Raw genomic sequence first — 10,869 nt, 5'->3', positions numbered from 1 at the left:
CAGCCCATAACGCTTATAAAGATTACGTGGGGCTCTCCCAGCTGGAGCCCACCAAAGCCGGCAGACCCTCTGTCTATTCTCTGCAGTCAGTGATTTCATCAATAGCTTATAATAACCCTAATAACCCCATAACCAACCCAATGGCCAGCATCAATTCCATCCTTCTAAATGCCTTTATCAATCACCACCACTCTAAGCTGTTTCGTGAGAGGATTTTGAAGGGGTCCACCAATCAGATGATGGTGGTGATAAATATAGTTGACCCACAGGAATCGTGTATAACCCGATCATCCATCTAGATTAATGATCGAGGTACCACAATGGTCCCAAGCCGACCAAACGAACAGCTAAACAAATTACTCCATACGGGCACTTTATGACGTGATGATCGACGCATTTAGCTTATCTGGGTATTGGACTTACTGTCGATTACGATAATTTCAAAAGAGTCCACCTTATACAGTAGACTGTGATCTCACACAATGGCCATATGTGTTCAATACAATGGTCTGATAGCTGATTATATAATGCAAAGTATTCAATTCCAATGCACACATCAATAAGGTGACATGGATCTAGCTAAGAAGATCATTTTATAAGGATTATGACAATTATCTGTACTACTACAGATTTTAATATTCAGCCTATAACCTGCATAAAGCCAAATGGGAAATAGAGGATCTTCCCCTCTACATGTTAGTCAAACACCAATAGTCTATGACACATAGACTTCCCCCACCTTCAATCACTAGGTCATACATTTATTTGAGGCTGCCAAAATTGACCCCTGAACTTTAGAAGAAGCAATAGCAAGATGAAGGCAATTTGAAAACTTTGGAAGGATATTTTGGTACAGTTCCTAGTAGCTTATTTTCCCTACTTGGCTGTGTTCTCCCCACCACAGGAGCAGGTTCTATATTAATAGACTTCCCCACCTGTCTATAGCCCCACTGAGCTCAATTCAATCTTGCTCTCCTTCCCTCTCTCCCTCTTTCTGTCTTCAGCTGCTTGTACTTCTCATATTACAAGAATGAGAACCCAAAGATCTACTCTGCCACCCATGTTCCTCTTCCTCCTCATACTTCTGCTCGTTGAGCCGCTCGATAGTTTCAGTCATGGCCGCAGAATTATGAACAGAGAGGTACAGAGGTGGGGAGGTGAGCACTCGGCACCAAGCATGGGTTATTTCTCCAACATATCTCCTTCGCAAGAGCCCGATGATGACGATGATTTCAGCCCCATATATGGGGTGTCCAAGAGATTGGTGCCTCAGGGACCGAACCCACTGCACAACTGATAAGGTTCAACCTGTGTTCCAAGTCCTCCCCCTCTAGAGGTCAAGAGACACGGTTTCTTTGCAGTTTATACAATTGAACTTCTTGTTATTATTGCTTTCTGTAAGACAAGTATACTACAGTTGAAAGGAGTGTAATTTTTTTAGAATTTCTTCTTTTTTTTCCTATATAAAGAAATTATAGAAGTATTTGCATAACTGGATACAGAAATTAGGACAAGACAGTTAGTAACAACTCAGGCAGCAAGCATAAGAGATTAGAGCTTTCCTCACTGGATACTTTGCGCCGATGCATTCAGCAATGGTCTGACAGCACCTGCAGCAGTAAATTCATTGTCTGAGAATTGAAGCATAATAGATGTCAAGACAGTAGCAGAGAAAAAAGCAAAGGGGGGAAGATGGCTTCTCTTACTTCTTTATTTATTTCCTAATAAAAAATGTCATGTTTGAGAAAAGCAGATGATGGAAGCGGGTTTTAGTCGGCAATTTCTGTTGGGTATAGTGATGAGAGAAAGACAAATGAGGTTTCTGGTGTGAAGTCTCAAACACAGATGACTGGTTTTTTGTTCCTGTATCAGAGTGCATCTGAACTTCCTGCTTATTTTATTCCACTACTGTGAGAGGTGAGGAAAATTGAAAACCTTGTCCAGTTTCTATTGAATTATATAATACAGAAAGAAACAATAGAATTTGTTTTCCCTAAAATACTTTTAGAATCCTTTGTCTTCTTTCCAAAAAGTTGTCAAAATGAAAGTCAATTCTACCATAATCGCATGTTCTGCAATTTATGGACATATCATATGTTAAATCATGGAAAAATTACATGCAAAGTGCATGCTAATGCAAATGAGGTAACACCAACATGTGCGTAAGCCATTGCCGTCAGTTGTAGAAGGAAAAAAAATGATTTACCATTCAAACAAAGAACACAAACTAGCAAAGTAGAATTTTGATAACGATGAAAAACTGTATAGAAAAATATGCCTAAATAACCATATAGAACTGGACTTGAAATAAAATAATCAGCCAGATTAAATGGTAAGGATTTGTCTTCGCAGAGTCCTCATGTTATGTTTCGTGTGAACAATCCTGACTTTTTGACAGAGAACTAATCCTAAAATCATTGGACACAAATGATGTTTGAGAATGAAGATACAAAACCACACTGGGATGAAAGTTATAACACATCTTTGGTCTGAATAAAAAGCAAGCATTAAGTTCACGCGGAAGATGATCATTGATGCATGAACATGGGTGAATTTGAGCTGAATATGAGTTACACAGTACGAATACGCATACACCCTTGAACTAACAAATCAGAAATGAGCTTGCATCCAAGCACAAGTATCCAGTGTCTGACTCAGGACCAAGGTGTCAGAGAGCAAATTCTGGTGACCCAAAGCATTGAAAGGTGTACAAGGTTGACTGTAAGCATTAGACTTTTGAGGGATTATCCAACTATTTCTCCTTTTATGAGTTGATCTGACATCAGTCCACTCTTAACTTTCAACTTCCATGGCATATATGTCCCTATTCTGAAGCTTCATTTGAAAAAGAAATTAATAAAGAGAGGAAAAAGAGAAATAGATACTGCTGAAAAAGAATGAGATACAGGGGAAAAATGACAGAGAAATTGTTGAAGCTACTATATCTTTTTAAAATGCATTTTCCTAAATTTATTTAGGTGAGTCATCATAGAAAAACTTGAACGAACAGTGATCCCCTGAAGATGAGCACACATACATATCAAAGTCACCACAGGTGTGCCGATAGCATGACGACGATATGGCTTGCCAAAACTGAGACAATAGAGAAACTAGTTGACATTTGATGGTTGCTTCAATATTGGGCTAATGGCTCCAGAACTAACACACAACAAGACTAGTGAAAGTAAGGGTATTTGTGCGAGCTATTATACATGGGGAAGAAAAGAGAATCAATTGTTGTCATGAATGCTAGGCCACCAAATGATAAACATACACACACACTTATATTGCATGTGTTATGTATGACCTCCTTTACAGGAAATTATATTTTCAGCTGTTCCTACCTTACGACTGGTATAGACAAGCATAGCAAAGGAGGCATCACATATTGCAATAAAACAAAAAATCCCAAGATACTCACTAGATAAAAGCATCTGCCAACCACATTACCTCATCATGTATTGAAAAACCTTACCTCATTTACATGCAAGTGCATGTCTAGAAACTAAATATATGTAAAACTGAGTCACACTGGAAATTCTAAGTTTTTTTTTCGAAAATAAAAAAAATGACCAGGAAAATATAAAAGAATTAAAACTATATAATACAAGGAAGGGCATATGTTGAAAGTATTTAAATGGAAACAATAAGCATTTCACCTAGATACATTTATAAAAACTATGCCACAGTTCAATTTGTCAGCCAAACTGCGGATTTGGGCTTAAACTTAATGGCCAAGTTTTTAACTAAATTGCTAAGTAACAAAAGATACTTTTGAAGCTAGCAAAGCTGAGAGCACTAATTGCAAGGGAAGATTCAGATGAGCTATCCGTGTATTAGCTCGAGCTGCAGAAACCCCAGGCGGATTTAGAGAATAAAAGATACAGCAGAACTATAAAGAGAGACACCATTGAGTTAGCGAGAAATGGTGGGTGCAGAAGGTGCCCAGCAGAACAAATGTTGGGGGCTTCAGCAGAAAGTGAAGGTGGAAAGAGCAACAAGCAGGAGAAAAGAGAAGAGTACAATAATCTACAACTTTCAGTTGTAATATTAAAACCCATAAATATCTTAATCATATCTTATTATGTATCTTTAAGATATTGCAAAGGTTATAGTTTTATAAATGAAATGAGTAAGATGAATATTTATATCAAAACTTGGCTCAACAGTCAGCCAAGTTGATCCAAGGATGCTGGGTTTCTGAATTGACTTGGCTAGTAAGCAGCGGATGAGAAGAAACATGTGTAGTTTTATGCTCTTTGCGTACGGCTCGATCGCATAAGCAAGGTGTTGAAGCCCATCTCAAGCTTAAGTCAATCTCACACAGAATTATTCAAGCTCGATTTGTAATCTACATAAATAAGTACTTTGAAGCTGAGGCTGAGCTTTTATTCGTCTATGTAAGCCAATTGATATTCAAGCTCAGCTCATTAACAAGCCAAGCCTAAAAGAGGAGCCTGATCTAAATTTTTTAGGACAGCCAAGCTTGCACAAGCCCATAGTTGAGCGAATCCCAAGATATGCATCAACACCTTGGTTCGTTTGCAGCCCTGTCATGTACCGATCCTTGAATGAAATTTGATGCACTCTGGGTCAAAGGTCGAGTGGATTCAAAAACCAACAAAACTTTAACTTGGCCTTTTTCAGGTTGATGGATTTTAAAACACTAGCTCATCATATTAGGTGATGAATTGGAAAATTTCAGAAAAAAATTTTAACAGAACACATCCAACATTTTGCCTTTTCTTTAGGGAGGAGAGACATACTTGCAATTTTCTATGTGGTACTCATCTAATAACATAAACAGAACTTGCACCATCATATAAGTTGATGATGTAGTGACTTGTTTAGAAGACAGGTAAAAAAATTAATGATTGTCTTATAAAGCATGTTGGTTCTTTCATGCTGTTCCAAGAGTGTAATATCTGTTTTTACACACAGGGCTTTCACGAGGACCAAAAAACTGCAAGCAAATGTAAATTCGAACATCCTACTGAAAAATAATTTTCTAAATAATATTATTCATTATACTTTCTGATGTATAAATTACCTGATCCAGAAGATCAGAAAAACCAAACTGTTGAGCTATACTACATTAATTCAGTGCCCACAGGATCAACTGAAAAATGTGTCAGAACAGCTTTTCTGATGATTGGACGGAACTTCAACCTCCACATCTGCATTTCATAATGCAGGAAAAGTTACAGAAGATCTCAGTAGGATAATTTTTTTTTGCCCTGAACAGGCCTGTTCTGTGCAATTGGAACATGAAAAAGACAGAAAGTATTTGAATGATGAGTCAGGTAAGAAATTTAAAGGATAAAACAATCAGTGATCAGGATGCTGCAACAAAGGAAGATACGTGTAACAACGTCAATCACTCAATCCAGTTGTCAGGGTAGGTGAGGAAGTGATTGCCTTCATCAAGCAGTCATTGTGATAATTGTGGCAGGTTGTACTGATGGTCCCTTACTATAATAAAAAAATCAAGTTAGGTAGACATTAGCCTATAAAAATCTGTACCATGCCTAAATGCTTCTGCATACCATTACAGTTGTGCCTATGTGGCTATACCATATGTTAGTTGATAAAAATTAGGGTTAAGGTATAGCCAGATACCGGTGTTGAAACAACTAGCCCAGGTTTGACCATGGGATCAAGCTTGCATTGATGCAATACGGTACAAGAATGTTGATTTTAGCCACAATATTGTATAGTTTAAGCATATGCCCTGACGAAGCGCACAGTTTATTGTGCATATATACGAAAACCAACTGAGCTTGGAGAACTGATGCATACACATGCATGAAGCATAAGAATCCAGCAAACAACTGCACATCTGCGACTTAGGAAGGACATAATGAATACTTGGACAACTGGGAGACATCTCAACTCAAGTAAAATGGAACAAGATCAGACGAAATTGGCCAAAGCTGACATCTCAGGTTAGTTTACAAGCATAGGTTTCCAACATTAGGCCATGAAAATTTTTTACTAAAAACTGTTTACTGAACGAACACACCAAATAGATGAGATGATAATAACTAAGGGAGCAAAATGCCTAATCGAAAGGTTTATGGCCCTTACATCCTTGTATTCTGTGCTTTCCCTGAAAGCCTCCAAAGCCTCAACTGCAGAAGAAAAAATCAAAGAAGGAAACAGCATGTCAATAACCATTTACAACAACCCTCGCTTCATCTATATGGTATAAAACTTAAAAAGGTTGGCTTTCACTTCCTATAAAGAGCTGTCCAACATCACAGCCAGCAACTATTAAGAAATGCAGGAAAAAAAACACCAAACCACAACATCATGCTTACATGATGGAAAGCGTATGACTGCACCATGTGTGTACTCGCTATCTGTGAGTTTGAGATTATAACCTGATAATTTATCATATAAAAGAAATGTAAGTACGTCTACTTAAGAGCAATATGAACACAATTCCGTAAGTAAGAAAATATAAAGAAAGAGAATTTTGCAAAATTTGTAGTATTATTAAATGGCTAGCATGTCAGTTCTAACATGACTTGTCAGGCTGAACAAGCCAAATTGATTTGACCCACTGTCTTATCATACAATTACACCTTGCCCCAAAGAAAAGGAAAAATAAACTGGAATAGTCATCAAGCAACTGAATACCAATTCTTTACATTAAAACCTCTATTGTCCTACTCAGTATATTCTGATCCAGTTTTGAAACGTGAAGGTCATAGAGACTAACAAAATGTTAAAAAGATATAAGATACATACAAAAGCATATATATCCATCTTCATGCGTTTGTAGGGCAATAAAAATGTCGAGCAATGTAATGTTATTACTACTAAGAATATTCTTGTTATTGCTGGTGCCGCTCATGTTATAGAAATTATTTAATCTACTCTAAAATCCACATATTACCATAAAATTGAGAGATTGATAGCAAGTTGTTTTTATTGAAGTGCAGAAGAATCAACAAGATCCCTCTTCTACTAAACTCTCAGAGTTCATAAATATAAATCAGAGATACTTCTTGGCTGCAAAACTGCAAATAAAATAGCCTTCTAGGTTTCATGGAATTCCTATCAACTGCCATTTTGCTTTCCTTGGGGATCCAAAACCAATTCATATAGGATTGTGGTATGCTGTACCAGGCGTACCGTATCCGTACTGATGGGTACCAGTATCGAAACGCCTGGCGTACCGCATACCGTACCGTACCGACACTCGGTACGTCTATACTAGTGCGGCACCGGTATGGGGTTCGGTACCGATACGGCGAACCTTGATTGACACTAAGCAATGCTTGGTCATACAAAGTTCTCAAACTCTATTGGATCATATTTTGATCCATCAGACAAACCTTATATAGAAAGTTTATGAAATCTAAACTCTGTTTCCTGAGTGACAATAACACATATGTACATGCATTTTATATGCACATGCACGTAAATAAATGTACATGTACATATGCATGCATATGTGTGTGATAAGTGCATTTCAACATCTACATTAGATGTCATCAAATAGAGTCGGTCTTCCAACTCCATACATAATTATCATAGCTCTGGATAAGGTTAGCCACCACTCTTATGCAGCATCCACAATGAACACTTATTAATTGTTAGTGTTTGCTTTAGACCACCAAACCAAGACTTTGCAGTTTGCACTAAAAAGTGGGTTTGCATAGCAGTAGCTTAAATTACGTTATCAGTAATTGTTGTACTTTTCTCTTGTATAGTCTGCAAAATCCCACTAAACTAAGGGTGTTTAAAATATGTTATTTTGGACTCATTCTAGTCAACTTGGAGGCAAATCACAGCTTTGACCATATTTCATTAATGCAGCAAACTAGGTGACTACATTGATCTTTGAAAATAGTGCTTTAACATACAAAAAAATTTTAAACCTACTAACCAGAAAGGTTCCAAAATTATTTTTATAAATAAGTAGCCAACTTCAAGTATAATCAAAGCTTCCATGACATTTTGCTAATATACTTATTAAGCCAGGAGAATGAAGTGTCGAACCATGAAGTCGAATGAGTCCCAACCACTAGATCATATTTATGTACAAAAAAGGCTTCAGAATGTGAGACAACTTTGCAGAAGCCATTGATGGATATCCTGTCACGCCCCCGCCTGCACGGGGCACATGAGGCACCCAGTGCCTACGTGGCGGCCTTATGAGGGGGGAACACGAGGCTCCCTTGCTAGATATTATCCGGTTCCGAGGCCCGCACGCGCGCATATGCGCCGCTCAGACCCCTTTCCTGTTTTGTTTTTCACCCAAAACGCGTCTGCAGGATTTGGAGACACCCGCCTCATATGCCCAGGCTCTGAAACGAACTGATGTGGGATCTTTCATTCACCCATCTTCGGACTAGAGCCGTCCTCGGCTCTGATACCAAATGTCACGCCCCCGCCTGCGCAGGACACATGAGGCACCCAGTGCCCACATGGGGGGACATGAGAGAGGAACACGGAGCTCTCCTGCCAGATATTGTCCGAATCTGGGGCCCGCGCATACGCGCGCGCGTCGCTCAGACCTCTCTCCTGTTTTGTTTTTTACCCAAAATGCGTCTGCACGATTTGGAGACACCAACCTCATATGCCCAGGCTCTAAAACGAGTCTAGCCGATGTGGGATCTTTTATATCCCAGATCATATCATGGTACAGTGGCATGCTACCAGAATAGGGGACTTTTATTAGAGTTATTTTTGGTTGACAATTTGATGTGTTTTTCTTTTGTTTCTACTTAGCTTTAGCTTAAGTGGGTCTTAATAAGTGTTCAAATGGCCCCTTTTTTTGAAGGCTCATTCAACTTGCTTATCAAAAAGATGCTAGCAAAGAAAAGAAGTGGAGTACTGTTGAGATTAAATGATCTCAAAGACGAGGCAATAATGTGGCATGACTTAATAATAAAACCCAAAACAGCCACTAACAAGATGGCAGAAGATAAATAGTATAGCAGTTACCATTCATGCCGCTATTCACATTGCAGTCGTGGAAGCACTAACTAGTGCATTATGTAGGGTACATAGGCAGTCAAAGTATATTTAGGGTTTCTTTTACTTTTATGCAGAATATGAATGAATAGATGAACCCTTTGATTTTTATTTATTTATCTATTTTCTGGTATGATTTCACAATATAGGTGTGAGGCCTTCAAACCCTTGGCCTGATTCCTAGGTCCCAAAGTAAGTTTGGCATGTTAAAGTTCCATTGTGCCAATAAACAATATTAACTTACTAACATATCATAGCTGGCACTCATGTGCATTTACATGGATAATTCAAATTTTAAGAAAAGAAAAAGTTGATGGCAAAAGATAGATTCCTGAAGGAATTCATCAGTCTATAGGACCACAAGGTCATAACATACTCCTTCCACTCGATTAGTCTCATGCACCACATGATATGACAACAACCATCCATTGGTGAACTACACCAAATATGCCAAGCCAAACATTATCATCCAAGAATGAACCTAATCAGAAGCATTTCATTAGTCCTCCATTGAGTACTCCTTCAAAGTCAAGTTACATGACCAAAAAATTTACAATCTCCATTTTATTCTCTTATAATACATTTCCTAAATTCTGAATACTAAAACCATTCATATCCCTTTCCAACTTCCTTGCTTCAACCCACAAATGCAAAACTATAAAAAAAACAGGAAGAATGATTGCTTGGGTCTGATCGACAATTTAATTTTTCTCACTTAAAAATCAAATGAGCCAATATAATCCTAGATAGAAGAAATCTAAATGTGGTTCTTCCTTGTAATTCTAAAAAATCCATCAACCTAGTTGAAGTCTCAAATAGATACTTAAATCAGTGCATTAACATTCAAAGCCAAGATCAGTTCCTTATCAATTAAAACTCCAAAAACAGATTCAGTAAAAGTCTAAATTCAACTCTTACTTGGTCCATCCAAATTCACCACCAAAACTGCCAAAAGGTCACAGGATGAAGAGAAACCCACCTTTCCACCAGAGATTATGCCTTATTAGCTTTTTTAGCAAGATTTCCGTACACGGTGAAACTAAAAGACTAAACTATTCCCCAAAATCCAAGTATTCTCTAACATTGAAGTTATTTCGTGGAAGAAGAATAAGCACCTGATCCAAAAAAAAGGCTGGCCAGAGATTATGTGCAGGAAAAGGAAGGTGATACCGTGATTAAATTGGAAATGTAAAAGATCCTGAAGAGAAGCAAGTAGATGAAGACATGGGCCATGAAAATTTGCAATGGAAAGGAGCAAGGAAGCAAACATGAAGGTGAAGTTGACTTCGAAGCTGTGGACAGAAATGGAAGAGACCTACTACTGCACTTCATGACTGGGCAATAATAAGGGGTCTGGTGATTCCATGGCTGCTGGTCAGCAGAGGCAAGAAGAAAACTTCTTGACCAGGCATATAGATCAACAAAGCGATCATAATAATTTAATCAGTGTCTTGGTTTGTTAATGGATTCTAATTTGCAGCAGAGCAGAACAGAAATTACTCCCATGTACCTCACTGCCGGTCATTATGAATTTTGGCAAGCTTCATCCCGAACATAATGTCTGAAATCTGAATCCCCTAAATGAAATGCAATTACCTCTTTTGAGATCTGATGAACCTAATGTTGCATATAGTGCATGTAATATCATGTTGATGGAGAGCATGAACATATTTTTTAACATCATTGGTCATTAATAAATCATTTATTTAGCATAAGAAATGAGTTACTTCCAAGAGAGAACAGAGAGAACAGAGGAGAACTGAACATCTTACAACACTGTGACTGCAGAAATCAGATATTTACAAGGAGACATCCCATGAGGAAATAGAGGGTACCATGCACTTAAACCTGAGATCCATATGGCCACAGGAAGAGCCATGA

General features: G+C 38.0%; 1 protein-coding gene across 5 annotated transcripts in view; it reads right to left on the bottom strand.

The window, feature by feature from the left end:
* Nucleotides 1-576: 576 nt before the first annotated feature.
* Nucleotides 577-10,869, bottom strand: part of LOC103712111 — a 35,479-nt gene continuing 25,186 nt past the window's right edge. For 4 of the 5 annotated variants that reach the window (XR_003386626.2, XM_026806590.2, XM_039123754.1 and 1 more), the window contains exons 7-10: nt 6,321-6,383; nt 6,088-6,131; nt 5,051-5,177; nt 577-1,610 (exon numbers count right to left, since the gene is read on the bottom strand). Coding sequence is in view for 4 of the 5 variants with exons in the window: in XM_026806590.2 (XP_026662391.1) it covers nt 5,091-5,177; nt 6,088-6,131; nt 6,321-6,383 (194 nt within the window). In the remaining variant the exon portion in view is untranslated. The remainder of the gene's footprint in view (nt 1,611-5,050; nt 5,178-6,087; nt 6,132-6,320; nt 6,384-10,869) is intronic. The other variant, XM_026806591.2, reaches the window with a different exon arrangement.

Source organism: Phoenix dactylifera, chromosome 2 (assembly GCF_009389715.1).
Source record: "Phoenix dactylifera cultivar Barhee BC4 chromosome 2, palm_55x_up_171113_PBpolish2nd_filt_p, whole genome shotgun sequence".
NCBI classification, from domain to species: domain Eukaryota; kingdom Viridiplantae; phylum Streptophyta; class Magnoliopsida; order Arecales; family Arecaceae; genus Phoenix; species Phoenix dactylifera.
The sequence above is the reverse complement of the archived record's forward strand: the minus strand, read 5'-3'. Positions and strand labels throughout refer to the sequence as shown.